This window comes from Fopius arisanus, unplaced genomic scaffold (assembly GCF_000806365.1).
Source record: "Fopius arisanus strain USDA-PBARC FA_bdor unplaced genomic scaffold, ASM80636v1 scaffold00004, whole genome shotgun sequence".
NCBI classification, from domain to species: Eukaryota; Metazoa; Arthropoda; class Insecta; order Hymenoptera; family Braconidae; genus Fopius; species Fopius arisanus.
In genome coordinates, this window is record NW_011887743.1 from 809,073 (window position 1) to 828,481 (window position 19,409).

Sequence of the window (19,409 nt, forward strand, 5' to 3'; positions counted from 1 at the left end):
CTCAAACTTTTTCCTCAAGTTCATTAGACGCTCCATTTTTCCCTACTCCGTAGCATTCAGCTTCTTTCCCTCAACTCGCCATCACTCTATCTTTATTTCTCCTCATCTCTTATGTCCTCAGTCTCTTTTCTCTAGTATCTTTTAACCTCTCTTTCTCTCCGCCGGTTCTTTTCTCCGCTGCCTCCGGCGTGTCTAGGCCAAAGTGCACCCCGAACTCTTACTTGCTCTTTTCTCATCCAAGATTCGTTCTTTGTCGTCTTGAAACGTCTCATCTACCCAAGGGGCCGGAACGCCAGTAATGGTCAATGTCCGTTGGCGGGAGAACCAAGAGAGTAAATCCATCGTCAATCCCGATGGATTTACTGCCGATCGAATCCCATTAATTCACCTTGCTTATGATAATACTCTCACCGAAATGTTGCTCTCGCAACTTGTGAGAGCCTTTCATCCCTCCAATCCCACTGTTTCCACCTATCCCCTCTACTCTCTCCTTGAAAATCCATTCTGCGCAATTAAGTCAAGAGTTGGGGTATTAATATTCGCGGATGTACGTACAAAGCGGAATAATAATTCAACGCCAGCCAAGGCGCCGTGCCAGGCCGCTCGAGGCAAGGACCAGTGGGAGTATCAAGGGGAAAAGAGAGACACTCTTCTTTTGGGATCGTGGCATTGGCTAAGGAAAGCCTTTTTCCCACCTCCATTCACTCCCCAGTCTTACGTGGCCAAACGCGAATTCAATTAGTTGGTATTTATTACCTTCTCCCGGATTTTCCAAGGTTTTTCCTATTTTTTCACTTCGGTGATGCACTTCCATTTCCACTCGCTGCATAATTTTATAAATCTCATCGAAATTAGGAGATTAGGGGATTAGGAGATTAGGAGGTTGTAGAAGGTTGCGGGATTTTCCAATTTTCCATTTTTTATTCATTCCCCGTTGGGGAATGGGGTATTAGGAATTGATCAGTATCGATACGAAATAATCGGAATTGAACTGTTGAACCGGGTGACCCTAAAACGCCGGGCAATCCAACTTCAGGGGTTTCTGCGATGACGGGGCTTCACTCAGATTTATAATGAAATCTAATTGTCATCATTCCACTCGATGATGACACAAGCCCTGCGTATACCACTGTCTGCCATTGATTCCTCAACACCAGTAGGTAAATCCATTCGTGAATTTGATTACCGAGATTTCGATCCGCGTCGCTTGAAAATTTCATTCGAAAAATTCAAGCTTTCAACCTAAACAATCAAAACTGCCCTTGAATCCTTAGGCAATCTTGACGGTTGGTAGATTTCATCTCCTTGAATCGAATTCATCGTAATTTTCCGGAAAATTCTGCATTGTTTTTTTTATGTTCACCGCATGTTCACCGCAAAGAGGTATTCTCTGCAATTGTCATTCGTGGAAATGTTCCCATCGACATGCGTCGTGTCTGCGGCACACGCGTCCTCATTTTCCTCGAATCATGATTCTCCTCGCCCGACGCATTGTTCTCTCCATCTAGAAACGAAGGATGGAGCAATGCTTTCATACCTCGAGCAATGCAATCTTCGACGCGCAGCGTACGACCGATATCGGTCATTGTGTCGCACTACTCGTAATAACAATGTTATCGTTTTCCTCTAAAAAAAAAAAACAAAAAAAAAACCACACATCCACATATATTGTCGCTCTTACGAGAATTGGAGAGCAACATGGGTGTGGGTTTGAGTTTCATGATGCGCAACATGACAGGTTCGCAGCAGCAGTCGTGTAGATAGACATTCATCGACTAAATGCCAATCGACTCTGCGGATTAAGATAATTTCGTTATCGGAGTTGGTATATTTTTTATCCCGGACACTCGGACAGAATTCCACTGACATTTTTCACTGTTTAATCGGTAAATCTAAAATTTCCGTTCTGAAATCGTAGAGGTGGGGTAAAGCCGGTGAAATAACGTGAGTAAATTGGTTATACTTGAGGACGATATCGAGTTTCGCTTGGATAAACCCACGGGAATTCCGGAATTTTCCTAATCGTCGACACCAGTCGAGTTATACAGTGGCCCTTGGGGGATACCGCAGGAAACCATCTGCTTTCAAGCCAAGATCTCTCACCGAGAGTATCAGAGAGTGGACTAACTTAATTAGAAGACCACTCTCAGAGGTAACACGATATCCTTCTCCAAACCAGATCCTACGTACTTTCTACACCACTCCATCGTCTCGTACATGTGCTTGGGGCTTCAATTAGAATTTGCCCCTAGTATTGGCGTACGTGGTTTGAAGATGTATCGATTGATCGCTAAATCTCAAGCGATTCAATTATACCCGTCATATTCCGTCGCCCCACGTCTCTGAAATAATCAGTGATTCCTTTCAGTCGTCAAGACGCCACGGATTCTTTAAGAATTGAGACGGTATTTTGTGTTGAGGCTTTTCTGTTCTTTTCTAGTCTTTCTCATTCCTCAATTTTCCCTCCGTCTTCTTCACTTGGACGATACACACGGGAATCCATGAATAGAGAGCCGTTTGTTCATTGGTCTATTCCCAACTTTTCCACCCTCGTTTTGTTTGTTTTCTATGTTTCTTTTTTTCCTGTACTCACTCCATTTTTTACCAGCTTTCCTCGCTTTTTCAACACAGTCCTTTGGTCGATGCGCTCGAGCTCAGACTTAATCGGCTTGAAACAATGCCAGGTTGAATTTATGCAGCAACGGTACACAAAGTAAATGCATATGACGCTGCGTCGGATGAATTGAAAGTGTTGGAGCCAGTCTCTTCCAATTATTAATTATTTTTCGCTGTTTGTTTGGGGTACACCATTAGAAATTCCCAATGAAATTTCCAATTTACATTCTAATAAGTGACTCGTACGCCCGGTGAAATATTAAATCGGTGGTATATCGCTGTAAAAATTGAATGGAAATGATCTTGAAAGACATGATCGCATTTGAATAATGATTCTCATCGGGATACCGAGTATATCCCCAGCAGACATAATTCGCTTGGTAAAAATTACGTATCCGCCTCATTCCCACATCCCCGAGGGACTGGGGGCGTAGACGAGATCCTCCAGAACTCTCACGAGAGGTAGAAATGGAATTCGCGAATGAGAGCAATTTCTCAGCTTCCACAACATCTTTCCGCTGTTCTGGGGTTTCTCTGTCGCTCTCAAAACATTTTTAATTCAATTCTACGTATCCTCTATCCGTAAAATTAATCAAACATTTATAATGAGTGAATAATTTGGATAAGCTAGTTGCGCACTTATTGGTGCGCAAGGATAATAAAAAAGATAGGGTGATCCAAAGTTGCAGCAATTCGGTTTTCAATAGATTTGCGTTACCAAAGTTGAAGATGAGAGGGAAGCATTGAAAGAGAAATGAATAGAAGGTAAAATGGTCTCGATTGTCGTAGAGCGGTACTAGCTTAGCAGTTAGAGTAAGAAGAATCGATGGCGGCTTGAACGAGAATCAAGGAGGCCACGCCGCGAAGAACGACCCTCATGAAGGGTTATTACTCGTCGACGGGGAGGTAACAAGAACCGGTAGATTACTTCGAATCACCGTTACGATCCGCCTAGCAATCAGGCCACCCGTCTTTTTCCCTTTGCCACCCCCCACGCTCTCTCCATCAAATCGTCTCTCTTCCTTCCTGTATATCCGCCTCCTTCGGACGCTCTCCCTTTTCACCTCCCATTCTCTCTCAACTATTCCTCAACCCCCAAGTCCCTCAAGTCTCTCTCGAGCCCCACCTCTTTTAACCCCTTTCGATACCCTTCACGGGCCTTTCACTATCGATCGGCTATCGCAACTCAAATTTAAATTGATGATTATACCGTTGGGGATGATATCGGCTGTGAACCGGTTTCACCGGGGCGGACCGAGAGCCCCGAACTCCTCATATATCCGTAAAAAAAAATTACGACAATCCCCCAGAGGGAGACAATGCATTTTCCATTGGATTTTTTTCTTCCAAAAAAAAAATATGCTTCTCCCCATCTTAATTATTTCTCCCCTTGAGTGAAATGAGATTGTCCAACCTCCGGTCTCCGACACTGCAGAATGATACCAGGTACCCCTAGCGACAGTGAAACACAACACGAAACGCCAGGAGTAAAAATAAAAATAGCCAAACGAAACGAGAAGCTTCACTGGGTGGGAAAAACACCGGAGCTACCGGTGTGATAAATCACTCTCGATTCTCCGCAGCGGTGGATCTTTTTAGGGGTTCTTGTTAGCCCGAGCTCGTCGCTCACCCGAGTTATAACCTGAAACTACCCCCTATCCACCCACCGAGATGAGATGCGATTCTTTCTGCTGCGACAAAACATTACAAGATCCCCAGGTGATGTCTCCGAGCTAATCTTCTTTGAGTAATAATCCCAACGAACGTATTCTTGTTCTTTCATTTTCCACGGAAACAAGACGGCAATCATAAGAAGTCGTATTAAAATGCCGGAATTTGACAGTTGGAGGTAAAGAAATTCTGAAATGTACATTTCACTAAATGGAGAAAGATGGAAGTAAAAAATAATGTTTTAATGAATTAGAATTATATACCCATTATTTTTTCGCAATTATCGATTTGTTATTAGAAATTTAGTTGTCACACTTTGAAGGCTCTAACTTTAACCGCAGTATTCCATTTGCTCGCGTGAGTTAGAAATGGCGTGTTTACCGAGATATTTTTTATCACCCAATAATTCGCCATCACCGGTACATAAATACCTAGCGAAACGAGTTATCTACTGGTGTATTACGAAATCCCCTTGATTGGTGAATTTAAAGGACTCTCGGATTAAAGAAAATAATGCGTATTAGGCAATGCGTGGTGATAGAGGGAGGTATCGAACGGGGCTATCAGCTATTGGTTCATATCCAATAAGTACTGATATATATCCACACACTCTCACCACTGGAGATACCGTCACATGGGTAAAAACGTTTAATTTTCTCGGGGATTAAGTAACCACTCGTACTCGTTACGTACACACACGGTTGGTATTAACGGTTTAATTAGCGTAAGTTTTCATCTGCGGCATTTACACCGGCGTGAAGGAGAAAAAGAGGAGGTCAGTGTTGCACACCGAAAGTTAAAAGAAGAAACACGAGGGATTGAGAATAGTCGGTAAAAACTCACCGGACGTTTCTCACTTCTCGTAAATTGTCTCGGCTTATTAATACTTAGGTGTGGATTAGGTGGAAATTAAAGCTCACAATCATCTAATGGTGTATCACGTGAGGTATTTTTCTCAACCGCATTCTCGAGGGAAACGTGGGAATCCGGAGAAATATGTATTCAGGCAGATCTTTTTCAGTTAAACGAAAAAGAAGAATTCACCACTAGGAGTAAAACGCATATCAGATGCGCCCAATGTATTATTGGAAAGACTCTAAAGGCAAAAGCGAGTATTTCATATGCCAGGTGCGCCCCGAAAAATTCTCACAAAAATGGAGGAGATGGAAATAATTTACCGGTTACGAATTCACAGGCGTCTTGTTCCAAGATTTTTCCATTATCGGAAATGTAAGAGAGACATGTATTTTCGAATCGGACATTGAAATACTGAATAAAATACTGGCGGAATAATAATGTTCTCTCCCTCGATATTACAATCAAGTGCAAACTGAGACAATTCGATTACAGATTCTATTGAAATAATTCTCGATTCAGCGCTTGTGCTTCTGATAAAAAAAAAGACGAAAAAAAAAAATTCTCAAGACCTTTATCCACCCTGAAGGATTCGATTTGCGTCTCCGGCCATTATCGCCAATTTTCGGCGATTCAGTTGTGTTAGAATTGAGATAGCACGTCACGGCCGATCGGGCAGCATAAATCGGTGGCACAGATGAGGAAAAGTGAGACGAATCCCTCCGTTCCTCACCGAATTGAAGGAGGACGAACGACTGAAAAAACGACAATCCCTCGGAAAAGATAAAAAATGTACAAAAGAATGGTCCAATAACGACGTCACGTTCGCTACGTCCGATGGTAGACGTGCTCGCGACACCAAACTCAAGTTGGATAGCCGATGGAAGACGAGAGGAGGGAAAAAAAAAAGATGAACGGGGTGGAGCGAGAGTGAAAAAACCATTGGTTGGGAGGGGGCATCGAAAATGAGAGGAAAAAAAAATCATGGAGAGGGTGGAGGGTGAGTGAGATGGAGTAACTGGGGGTCCTCTCGAACTATTTATTCCGGCACAAATCGCATTACCAACTCCAACTGCAAAATCGACTTCACCAACTTTTACGGCGCCTTTGCCCTTGCACCCCACCACGTACTCTCTCTCTCTCTCTCTTTCTCTTTTACTGTTCCTCCTCACCCTGCGCCTTCTAACTTCGACTTGTACGAGGGGTTTACCAAACTCAGTTTAAGAAGAACTGTTTCCACCCGTTGAAGAGAGAAAGGGTAAAATGCTCGCCCCGTCGTCTCAGGGCGAGCGCGTGCGTCTCGAAACTACTCGGCCAAATCGGGCTATACCCTTTCAACCCCCTTTCAACCCCCTACTATTGCTATCGTTCTTTACACAGTATGACAGGAGTGATTTCAAAGTTCGATTCATCCACGAATAACGAACGTGCGACTCGAAAAGTTTCACCTTTTCAACCGCGAAAGGAGCATCGAGTTTTCAATTGAGTGGAGAAAGCAAGATTGATGAATTCCCTTTTTTTTTCGCGAAACATTCACTGGCTCTTTCATTACTCCGGAGCCTAAAAGAAAGAATATTTTATATGCCACACGAGTCGTAATTTTTCCTGCAATTCTCTTTAAAGTCTGACAAGCGGCGGTCGTTTCCACTAGCCCGCGGCGAGAGTCGTCATGGCTGGCTATTCCATTACTAATTAGCTTGAGGTTTTTCTCCTCTCTTTTTATCCCCTTTTTATCCACCAAAATCCTGAGTATCCATATTGCAATTACATTGCATATACAGAATAGAATAGAACTAACGAGCAATCATAACCAATGTAGGCAGACCATTGCCAGATTACGAGGGGAATAATACACGGAAATGTTATTAACGAGTAATGAGCACTGCGGGTTACCGATGGTTTTATACCAGTTCTATTTCTTCCATCGGGTTTTTCCCGACTTATTATTCCGTCGGTTTTATTTTTCTTCTATTCAAATATCACAGAATTGATTTAATGTGTATCGGTTTCAAACAACCTTGATATTGCGTGTACAATACCAAACCAGCGAACCATATCATCGCAGTTCTCGAATAAATAAGACACGAGGAATGATCACCATCTGCGCACGAAGTCGAATGACGCAATGAGAATTACCCACTTGCAATCTCAAATAATTTGCTATAGGAAATGAGAAGCTGTAATTTACGAATAATTTTGTGATATCGGCAATTGACATTTTCACTGGAAATTTTCTCAAGGAGTAATTCGCCTTCCAAAAATAATCACCGGATATTCATTAGAAATTAACTCGTCCCACAATCCATAACAGATATATGTGGTTAACGCGAACACAATAGCCTCCGAAGTCAACTGCTTGAACAGCTTGCATTAAAATCGAAATTAGCTAACCATTTGTCTTCTTGGGTTCAGTTTAATCGCGACTTTCTACAGTGGGTGATTTATCATCCAGCAGGACTAACTTCTCCAGAGAGAGTTTGAGCTGAAACCACACATACCACGGCTCACCCTCATGTAAGGGCGGCCCAGGCGTAATTTCTCTTGCGCAATATTCCTCATCCATAGCCGAGGTACGAAAAAAAAAGTAGATAAAAAGAAAACAATTAAATTCCTTAGCAGCGAGTGATGAAAAGCGAGAAGCCCCAGTTATGGTCGCGTTGCGTGCTCACCGTAATAACTGTGGGAAATCACCTCTCTCACCGCGCCAACAAACCGCCCATGAGTTCCGCCTCACTCAGTACCGCATGTGCTCATGTGATTACTGTTTTCTTTTTCCCACTCGTTTTTTTTTTTCACTCCTTGCACTGTCTAGCCGGTTCTCGCGTCGCCTCGCGCACTTGCCATTCGCGGTGCATTATTCCGGGTTTTTTTTTAACATTCAATGTCTATTACACCGCGCTAACAATAAAAATGCACATTCTAAACGGAAATTGTTTACATACGAGCTGTTATGAATTTCCCAGTGTTGTTAGTTTCTTTGTTTCGATGGTTTTTTATGTATTAGTTCTCCTGGTTCCTTGCAAAATTATATTATTTATCGTTACATTATTGAAATGTATGCAATTTTCAATTTTTCAATTTTTTCGGTCTGGATGTTTGTGACTTTAAAATTATTAATGACGTTGCGCCACTGATAACCACTATATCGATTCGGATATGTGAGAAATCGAGCGTGTCAGATCAATAAGAGAGCGGAATTTCGAAGGTGTGTACGAACCTCAATATGTTCGGTATCGTTAGTGGGTCACTCTACCGAAACGACAGTCTCGTTGAGTTCTACTATGTTTCAATGCGCAACAAGCATATAATAGCTGAAAAATAGACTGATACGATTATTCACGGTCGTCGATCGTGCGCTCGGGAGGTGGGACGATAGATAGTTCAGTAAACACGAGAATCCATCGTTATTCAATGAGTTGAAGGCCTACAGCGTTCATCAAATAATATGTCAACAATCTCACTAGAGTTGTGCAATTCAATAATTTGCAATTCAACCTCATGATTTATTACATTATTTTCAAATGAAATACTCATCTCATGAGCTAGTTAAAACGATTTTTTCCTTCGCGAATTAGTCCGCCGTTATCACTCCACCTCATCTCTGAAATATTATGATTCTCCATTGTCCGATTATCCAAAGAGTCGCCTCAATTACTCCCGATAAAAATCTTAATTCTCAGAAAAGAATATTAATATGCCAACGCGTTTGGTGCATAAGCAATTAACGATCCACGTCCATTCCGAGTTATCCTTGTAACGTAATTTGAAATGAGAACGAATCCTTGGGGTTTTTAAATATGAAATTTATGGGGAAGGTTATCGTTCCAAATACTACCTTTTTCCCATCGTAAATGTGCAAAAAAACATGACTAGTCGAGTTTGATTGAAGGCTCGCAATTTGACATTTACATAATGAGAAAGTGACTAAAAAGAGGGAAGTGGAGGGAGTGCGCGTGGTCCAGGTTGTAAAGCTAGTGGGGATACGATCAGTAGTGGTAGTCGTCTTGTTTAGGACTATCCTAGTGAGTCTGTTAAAAAAATTCTCATGCAGTAGAGTTGCGTTCGTCTGTGACATAGCACATCGACAAAGTCAGTGAGAAGAATAAATAAAAATGAAGTCACTGGTAAATAAAATAATAATGCTGATCGGATTGGTGGGTGCAGTGAAAGGTGGAGGTTTGGGTGTCCTCTATGAGTGGAAATATTTGGATTGGGTATGGCCAAATACAGCGCTCACCGGTAAAAACTACAGCCCGGAAAATCCTTTCACCCAGGATGTCGATGTGGACGTCAGCGGTCGTGTTTTTGTAACCAGTCCCCAATGGTTGGAGGGTACACCAATAACCCTGTCGTTGGTAACCAATCTTCAGGGCCCTGGGGGTCCTCTACTCACCCCCTACCCCCACTGGTCCTGGCATACGCCCAACGATTGCGACAAACTCATTTCTGTTTACAGACTAGCGGTAAACGATACACATTATCTTGAATAACTTTGATTAAACGATTGCAATAACTGCAATCATTGCAATAATCTTGAATTTAATGCAGATTGACGAGTGCAACAGATTGTGGTTTGTGGATGTTGGTCGGGTGCAGGACAAACCGATATGCCCAACAAAAATTATGATCTTCGATCTCTTCACGGATCGTCTAATCCACAAATACATTGTACCACCTGATCAAACATTCAACGGTAAGGCCTCTCTGGTTACGCCGATTGTTGAACTCGGCGATACCTGCGAAGACGCTTATCTCTACATCGCTGATGTTGCCGAAAATGGTCTTGTGATTTACAACCTCCGTCAGGATCGATCCTGGAGGTTGAATAATACACGCGGTAATGCATTCGGTCCTGATCCCGATGGCATGAATATAACAATCGCTGGGGAATCGTTTGATCTCACTGATGGCACCCTAGGAATGTCCCTATCACCCCCTGGATTTTTCAAACAAAGGTAGAAGATGATTAAATTTTTTTTCAACTCCTCCCACCACTTGGTTTTCATTTTATTGTCCTCCGGAGCTCCGCTATTTCTCATTTATCCCCGGAAATTCATTCCAATAATAGCTATATGCATATCCATATCTGTTGATGGATTCCATCAAAAATTGATTGCTCGAAAATTCAGTTGGCCGGGGAAAAAAAGAGAGGAAGAAAAAAAAATGGAAAAAACAATAAAAAAAAAGTATTCTCCATTAACTTTTTCCAGATATCTCTACTTTAATTCACTGGCGAGTTATCGTCAGAAGTTCGCCAGTGTTGATACATTGAAGATGAGCGAGTTTCAAGAGCCATTGATCTTCGAGTCTATCCTGAAGAGACAGAGCCAAGCTGGAGTTCAGGCGACATCTCGAAAAGGTGTTCTATTCTTTCAACTGGCTCATCTCACGGCAATAGCCTGTTGGAACATAGAGCGTCCATTCACTCAAGACAATATTGAGATTCTTGCTTTTGATGAGGATGCCCTCCAGTATGTCAGTGGTATAAAAGTCATCACTAATTACGAAGGGGAGGAGGAGCTCTGGTTCAATACCAATAGACTCCAAAAGACCATAAAAATGACACGAACACCTACTGAAGTCAACTTCCGGGTGATTATGGGCGCGGTGGACGACATCATCAACGGAACTAGGTGTGAACCAAGAGGCCACGGCCCTTATCCTGACGTATCAACGTGGCGACGGATATAAACTATTTTCTCCCGTTCTTAAGTTATTTCTCTATTATTTCGTATAATTATATTACACGTACGCATTACTCTTCCGTCTGGATTATTCCCGTGAATACATTAATGTAATTAGAGATGGAAATATTTGAGATAAAAAACAGTCAAATTTATTGACAGCGCAGTAATTTTCAGATAGGACAGCCTATCCTCGAAGGATTCGTTCAAAATGCACAAGCTTTTGCTAAAATTTAAAACAAAACAATAAAAAAAAATTCCCAACAGTGTAGTACACCTCACACGCAGTGAGTAACGAGAGACAATCGTCCAACATAGAGGGATTTAGAGAGAGCGAGATTGCTGGCAGTGACAGGAGGTATGTAGCAATTTAGTTAACCGTTTCATTGCTGGCTTTTGAAATGTAACGATGAAGGCTGTACCTGACAGGCCCGTCGCCCCAGACTCGAATGTTTTGGAAAGCCCTTCCATTCCTCTCCCTGATCTCCATCCAAATAGGAATCATGGTGGGATAATTCCGAGGATCTAATCATGACAGTTACGAAACTTGTGGGAAACCCAGAAAATTCACGAGAAGAAATTCAGCAGTCGTTATATTTTCGTCGTTTCCCTGATGTGCGTGGGAGTTTGGACGGTGTAAATACGCCATTTCGGATTCGAAGGCGATTTCATGGGCTCGCATGGATGGGTGGAGAGTGGAGGGTGGATGGGAAAGTGGCAGTATGGGTTAGTATCTGGATAATATCCCCGGCCATAAATGCTGTCGTATTATCGGCCAGCAGAGGCTCGATATCACGACGAAAATTTAAGCAAAACGGCAGTCGTGAGGTGAGTACTTGAAGAAGAACCGAGTGGGGCAATATAGTATAGACAAGGTAAATGGTGGAAAGGGGGATTGGGAGATGTCAGGGGGTTGAATGCCACGAGTGACGATAAACGGCACACACGTGCAAAAGCACGTATCCACCATCGAACTCGTAACCGTTAAGGGTTGGCACGTGGAATTACCCGGGCGATGCGATAGTAACCGGAAATGAGTCCTTTCACCCTCTCGTTCAGGCGTCTTTACTACATTTTCCTTTTGTTATCCCTCGAGAAGAAAAAAAAAAGAAAGAAAAAGAATATGAATCCTGAGTACTTCCAGTCGTTTTACGACGCGAGTGCTTCTGTAGCAACTTTACGAGTGTCCAGCATGAAAAATTCCTAAATAAATTTGCATCAGTTTTACAGCCCCTAATATACATAACTACCGGTGTTTTGGCACTGATACCACCCCTCAAAAACAAGACGAGAGATCTCCAACTGCTCCGGATTTCGTAATATACTGGGAATCCTGAGGAAAGGATGATACTACTCCAGGATACCCTTTCTCCCGCCTTTCTTTTATCCATGAAGCCCCAGAAACTATGCGGAGGAGAAAACACGACGGGTTTTCTTTTATTGCCAAGACACGTTTCGAATTCTTGAGAGTCGTTTTAAACGAATATCCAGAGTTGAATGATACGCTACGTCGGTTTTAAGATTAAATTTGAATTTTTATACTGCACATAGATTTCGGAAATAAGGCTTTCCCCAGAAGCTATTCACCGTCGAATATCATGACACAGTCTCTATACTGATTTCACATGATTTTCTCAAATTATTCGGCCGCTATGGAAATTTTCGTGAAAACCCTCATTGTAGAGCTAATTGAGAGCAATAAAAACGGTTATTACAAACATTTCGCTATCCCTTTAGATTCGAAGAGATTTCTCGAAAACACAGCTAAGAGCTCAGTCCACTTAAGCCGTTTTACCGCTTCGCTGGTGAATTAATTTTTTTATTGTTCTATTGAGCACTGCTCTCTTCCCGGTGGATTTTCAGCCCTGGAATCTCTTCCAGGACGTTGAAGAAACCCTTCAGCCTTGTATAAGACCCACCCCTGCGTACGAAAAACGGCATCAAAACACTTTTCATCGCAATTCTCATTGCGATCCCTCAATTTTAATTTCTTCCCAGAACACCACGAGTTTCATCATGATCTAGATTACACGGTGGGCACTGGGTAGCCCTAAAAAATGATGTAAAGGACCAGATACAACGGCCATGATGGTGTTCATGAAAGTTTGGTTAGCATCGTTAACCCTCGGCGAAAGAAGATGAAGCGTTGCAGGAATGGTTGTTGCGTTCTCACCGGTGGCAGTATATATGTACACATTGTGACTCACGAGGGGGATATTTCCTGGAGGTGAAATTGCAATGGGCGTCTTTATTAAAGCGACTGTATAATTCATACGCATACCCAAGCTGACAGTGTCGGGGTGGTAGGGGCACAGCTACATAAACAGAACGTGAGATTGTACTGGTAAATGCACTCGAGTGTACATCGTACATATATATATGTCGTACATATTCCACATGATCGTTTCCCTTGTCCACGGTGGTCATTCCCCGCGGCCACGTGTTTCCTCTGCGCATTGCGCTTGTCAGCGTCTCTGGTAAACGCGTAATTTACTGTCCCAGAGGTCTGTGTCTACCCTTGAAAGCATGAGGTTGCCGATGTGGAGGTGGCGAGTGTGAAGATCCTGTCGTCAACGACTGGTGGAATATAGCGACAGCGCGATAAGAGCGGAGAGTAGTGACAATTGTCAAAATACATCCGTGAATTTTCCGGAAAATCACGATAAATTCGATTTAAGGGACAAAATTGAAGACTCAGATCTGGAATACTCAGGGGAAATGTTTTAACAGTGTACAAACATTGGAACACATTCACTTCTTCAATTAAAGTGAATTATTCATGAATGCAGTTGTGAAGCGGCAAAACGGTTGAAGTTGATTTGACCGCTGTTCAGTTTTTAGTGAATATCTCGGAATTCAGTGGAGACATTGAAATCTTTGTCATAACCATTTTTATGGAGCTATTTAAAAGCTGCAGAAAAGATTATCACAATAATTTCGCTATTCCCCTTATATTCAGCAATATGTGTAAAATCAGGTAAGAGTTAAGTCCACTTGAGTGGTTTTACGGTTGTGCCATATACTGAATCCTAATCGCGCTCCTGAAACCGACGTCTGAAGGGTTCGCGAAATATGGAAGTCGACGAGTCGATAGCGAGTGTTTAATGATTTAGCCTGAATGAATAATTGGGAAGAGCTGTTACGACTGTGCCTTCAATATTATTCTGACGATAATATTCTGTTTCAGGGTGTGACGTGCGACCGGCTGGCCGGGGGCGCCGCACACCTCCTCCATCTCTTCTTCTTCTTGCCACGACCACAACACACAATGTAACAACAACTCAACCACTAAGCTCGTCCGCGTGAACCACGTTCTCAATGTACTTAATGTGGTACGTTAACATTTCAAACAAAAGAAAAAAAAACATTCCCATAATCGGTGTCTCTGAAAAGTGTCATTCCTCTGTTTGGTATATTCTTTTATTCATGTTCACTATTGATTTATGTTTACACTTGTTGTCACTGTTAACCCTTAATGTCCACGAGCCCTTGTAATTCGCTACACACATTTATCATTTATCTAAATGACAATCCATCAGCTGTTTCATCAGATCCCGCTGATCACCATCCGCGGGATCTGCTGCAACAGCTCATTCAATGACTTGTGAACATTTTATTATATCGATTAAATTGTTCGATTATGTCTTCACTGTTCGCTGAGTTTTGTTACAATGTGACATGTGGTTGGTTTAGTTTTCGTTGGTTTATCGGTGTTCGATGTTGGCTGTTGGTTGTTAGGTGTTTAGTGGTCACTCTCTGTATTGGTATCCCACACCCTTCCACATTCCCCCCCCTGAGAACTGCAAAACTCCCCCCTATCCCCGATATCTCTTCAAAACTCAATGTCTAGGAAGCGAGTCAGTGCATTTATCCCTGGAGCCGACAGAATACTGTAAGTAGAGACGAAATTCTTATTCATCTCCTCCCCGTCTTTTACCTCCAAAGTTGTGCATTAAAAATTCACCACTTTGAGGATCCACTTAGGGATACATGGGTCTCGGTGAATTTGGAAATTTCTTATTCCCGGTGTACGTGAAATTGGGGACTTTGGGAAAGGGATTGGGAATTCACATGCGGATCTCGTGCCACAGTCTCGCTTCGACGGAGTCGCTCATCCGGTGAATCGGATTCGAGCTCGCCAGCCCATTTGATTAGAGGGCTCACCTAAACTCCAGGGTATCTCCGAAAAAAAAATCCCCTACATATTGAATGCCATTACCCATATTTTTTGTCGCGTTTTCCAACTTTATTTTGATACTCGTGAAATTATCATTTGCCCGAACTTCGAAAACTTCAATTCAAATTCGCCCGGTGCACAAAATCGGAGTAATGTTTGAATCAGAAAAATGTCAACTTAATTCCAGATTTCCTCTCCCACCGAAATATTTCCGCTTGATTTCGATTTCCCCCCATTTTTCGTAGTCGATTCGAATGGCCTCAGTGGGACATATTAAAAAGTAATTGGATTTCGATCTGGGATGTTGGCGACGGTTGGAAATGCCACCCGAAAAAGCCCAGTGGGTGGAAAGAGGACATTTGGACAGATTGTCGGGTGAGAGTATAAGGGAGAGTAAAACCGAGTGGAGGGATTATCCGGCCCAGGACGAGGGGTCCGAGGATCCATAACCCCCGCGTACGTGCAGTCCTCTCGCAGACTGAAATAATGAACAGTCGTTAAATTTAATTGGCACATAATTATCGCTGGAGGATCCGGTGGAAGAGCAAGTGGTTAAAAATGTAGGTGTAACCGATCGTCATTCCACATCCGCCCTAATATCGATGGAATTTGAGGCCAACGAGAACCAAACGGAGGCAAAGAGGGCCAAAGAGTGATTCTCAGTGCCACAAGAGGGAGAAAGACGGAAATATAATCGAGGGAGATAACCGCCGCGTGCGTGCAGACGGTATCGGCTTAACGAGCCTGTGGCCCAACCGATTTCCAACTCAATGGTTAGTCTCCAATTCCCCATGTGTTTCGAAACTCCACCGAGGCCTCGATTATGAGGAAAGGGGTTCGAAAAGAGAGGGAAAATTCTCCCAGCATACCTCTCTATTATCGTCGAATCAGCGATTCCAAAGTTGAAAATGCCGAATATACGGCAAATTCCTGCCATTCACGGAGTCTCCCATCGGACATTTTTCACGGCCAAAAACTATCCGATAGCTGACCCCGTCGAATCGGAGGGGCCATTATCGCCGAGAATTGACGAAATTAATTTCAGCGCAAATCTATGGAGTAGACACAGGCACCGGGAACTATAATTAAAAGCCGTAAATACGATCGGTATAGGTATACCAGAGCTCCAGTACAGAGTTAGGAAAATGAGGTGAGAGAACCGAGAGGGGAGAGAGGAATACAGAGAGAGAGAGGGAGATATTGCGGGGAAGGCAAATTAATTTATGAATCAATTAGGGGCCGTCGGGGCTTTCGGATACACTATCGGTTTGAGTTCGGTGCCGTGTGCTGTAAATGCTGGAAATCGTCGTGTGCAGCACGGATTGTTGGACGTATTTGCTCGTTGGAGGGGGTTGTAGGGGGTTGTCGGCTGCTACGAATCTCCCCACCGTAAAACTGATATCAGAGTTTCAATAAATAAGCCAACGATACCATCTTCCATTTCGATAATTATTGTTTGGTAGCGGTGTTAATTAATTAAGGGCTACCGTGTGCCACCTACTGGTTGAAACGAGGGGGACGATAGGTGCGGCGTATTGAGTTGCTTCAGTGTACGGTATAATCGTTGCTCGTGGCACCCAAGTGTCGATCGGACAAGGCGATAAGATCCTCGGGTTACTCTCCGAACTAATTACCGGATGAAAGAGAGGTCTATCGGTGGATGCGCGATGTATCGCTCCCCGTGATTCGTGATATCGTAATTGTGCTACAGGGCTCGTATGAAACTGTCGTGAATGTAGGGGTTTGGGATTTCACCGGTATTGCAGATACTATTTACCCGTATTTTCATTAATTTCTGTTCAATTCTGCCACTGTCTCTACGCAAGAAAGGATTGTCGAAAACTGTTCATTGAATTCCCCCGATTTTGGTTTTGAAATATCAAACGAGCGGTAATTACATTAAAACTTCAGTTGAATTATACCACGAAAAATGATGGAAGTTATCATATTAATTGTAGTTTATACCCCTCAATACTAAAAGTCATTTCAACAATTCGGACATCATCAATTTGAAATCTAATACGCACTGGGTGCAACAGTATGCTGCCAACATTTCCGCTCGTCGGGTTTTCATTTTCTATTTCCCTTTGTTTTTTTTTTCGAGTTTATGTTTGGACGGAAAATTATTGGTAATGGGTATCATCGGTTTCCCCCGCGTATAGAATACGCTTTTAGTAGAGAAAGGGATATAGTAGTAACTGGCGACGTTCTTCGCATAAAAGCATCGGAAGCGAGGCATCAGGATCCCGTAAAGCCCCCTTTCGCTTCTAGTGTGTGCAATTCGGCCGTGAGCCAAGGGAAAAGTTTCATAATTTATTAATTTACCCGGCCTTTTTGGGTCAGGATCGTATCCGGTGGATAAGAGAGATGGTAGCTGTGCTGGCAGACTTCCCACAGACGAGAAATGAAATGGAGGGAAGAAAAAATGAAAATTATCTCTCGTCAACTTTTTTACGCTATTTCATATTTTCAACTTCATGAGTTATGTATGAACTATTCCGACCCGAATCATCAGTTTTTCTTTCTCCATTTCTCGTGTATAGTATTTGACAAAAATTAAATTTGCGATTTTGCCTCTAAAATTTCAGCGCCTTATCAAAATACACTCTATCCAGCTTTGTTGTTCCTGCAAGAGCGATCTTCTGGGTTATCGTTACCGCATGACAGGAATTCAATAGCCAATAGATCCGCGGATACATACATGAATTGGGAGAATGCATTGGATATGAGGGCGAGGGTTGGAAAAGAATGGAAAAAGCCTTGAAACGTGACGGCATATGAGCCGTTACATAGCCCCGGGTGAATTTCTGAATTTCAAATTTCTACAGATACTCTACCCAATTTTTTCACCATCAAAAACTGCTGGGAAAACTCACTCCCGCATATCAAATGTTATTCCACAACATTTGAAAATTCAGCATTCTGACGTAACATATTCCACAATCAAAACTTATTCCAATACACGATCTTCCACCGTGGAATGGTGTATAACGCCAATTATATTTTCCGCCTAAGGGTGTATACATATATCCTATCGTGGAATCGAAATGGGTGTAGACGGAAATGATGCAGCAGCAGAGCTATGGTCTGGTTGACGCGTGGATAATTAATTTCCTTTGTGCGAGGGCCACCCTGTATTTCCGTGTGTTGGTGGGGTGTATGAGCGCGTGCTTGTGACAGCTACCCCTACAGTTATCCATCCAGATACCTATGCCCCTCGCCAACTCTACACTTATTTCCCCATAATATCCTAAACAACCATTTCAACAAAAATCTTCCGTCCGATAAATCATCAGTCAAGTCCGATGACAACACCAATGCATCCTACACTCAAACTTTTCTTCATGGAAGATAATTTTTTTTTTCACGGCGTGCCTCAATGCCGCTGTAAATGAATTTCGAAGATAAATTTGGCATTTGCCAAATCAGTGGAGACTATCGTGGGGGCTGACAAGGACAGGAGAGACCGCGATTATCGGAAACGAGCTGAAAACTTTGGATTCGCTGGAGGAACGCTCAAGATACCAGGGCTATCTCAAGAAGAGTGCAGTGACGATCGATGCGAGACGAGACTCGAAGCAACTCTCCCATTCGTTCCCTCTTCATCTTCCCGGTTCCACCCACGTTTATATCATTCAATGCCTCTCATACGTGGTGACGTCCTCTCACCCGCTTAACCTCTTCCTCTTCTTGCTCCTCCTTTTCCCCCAAGTCTATATACAACTCTCACACACAGATATATTCCACTCGGTTCCACTCAACTTTAAGCCATTACATTTTTTATTTTCTCTGTCCCCCAGTTTTTTTGTCATTATATCTCAGTTCATTTTATTTACTCATTTTTTATGGAGTATTTACGTGGGCCATGGTTTGCAATCCTTACGGTCGGGGATTTTGATCCAAAGACATCTTTTTCTCTCGTTGTAGAGTGTCTCAGGATCTTCAATGGTAGATTTTTAATGGATGGCCTTTGATGTTGAGCGGAAATGTGAGGAATGGATGAAAAAAGTTTCTTCGCATCGGCCAATGCTCTCGCATTCGGACGGATGACCCCTCAAGATTTCCCTCTTTTTGGATTCCCCATTGGAAAAATGAAAGATGATGTCAAAAATTGTGAGGGTAGACAGGAAAAAAAAAACACCGAGATGGAAAAATAAAATAAGCCCTTCACACCGAATCCATTCGCTTGGCCATTTTTCCAACTGTCCGGGATGAGAGAATTTCACCGCAAAATTTCGGTAGCAAACTGATGTATTATGTATCCCACGCAGCTGACAAAGTCACTGGCTACTCTGGGATTGTGTAGGATGCTTTTAGAGAGTCAGCTGCCCACTTCCTGAAGTCGGATTTGCGGACAAGGAAAGCGCAACACTGCAGAGGTATATAGAGGTATGCGGATGAGTACC

At 42.8% G+C, this 19,409-nt stretch overlaps 2 protein-coding genes across 4 annotated transcripts in view; both read left to right on the forward strand.

Annotated features, from left to right (window-relative positions):
• Positions 1–19,409, forward strand: part of bru3 (bruno 3) — a 253,996-nt gene that overhangs the window by 65,188 nt on the left and 169,399 nt on the right. For 2 of the 3 annotated variants that reach the window (XM_011312724.1, XM_011312688.1), the window contains exon 3: positions 14,014–14,158. The exons of the other annotated variant lie outside the window; for it this stretch is intronic. The gene's annotated coding sequence lies outside the window, so the exon portion shown is untranslated. The remainder of the gene's footprint in view (positions 1–14,013; positions 14,159–19,409) is intronic. 3 annotated transcript variants of the gene reach the window in all.
• On the forward strand, positions 9,119–10,981 carry LOC105271290 (major royal jelly protein 1). The gene is made up of 3 exons (XM_011312754.1): positions 9,119–9,605; positions 9,691–10,097; positions 10,353–10,981. The coding sequence occupies exons 1-3, from the start codon at positions 9,255–9,257 to the stop codon at positions 10,831–10,833; spliced, it is 1,239 nt and encodes a 412-aa protein (XP_011311056.1). The 5' UTR covers positions 9,119–9,254; the 3' UTR covers positions 10,834–10,981.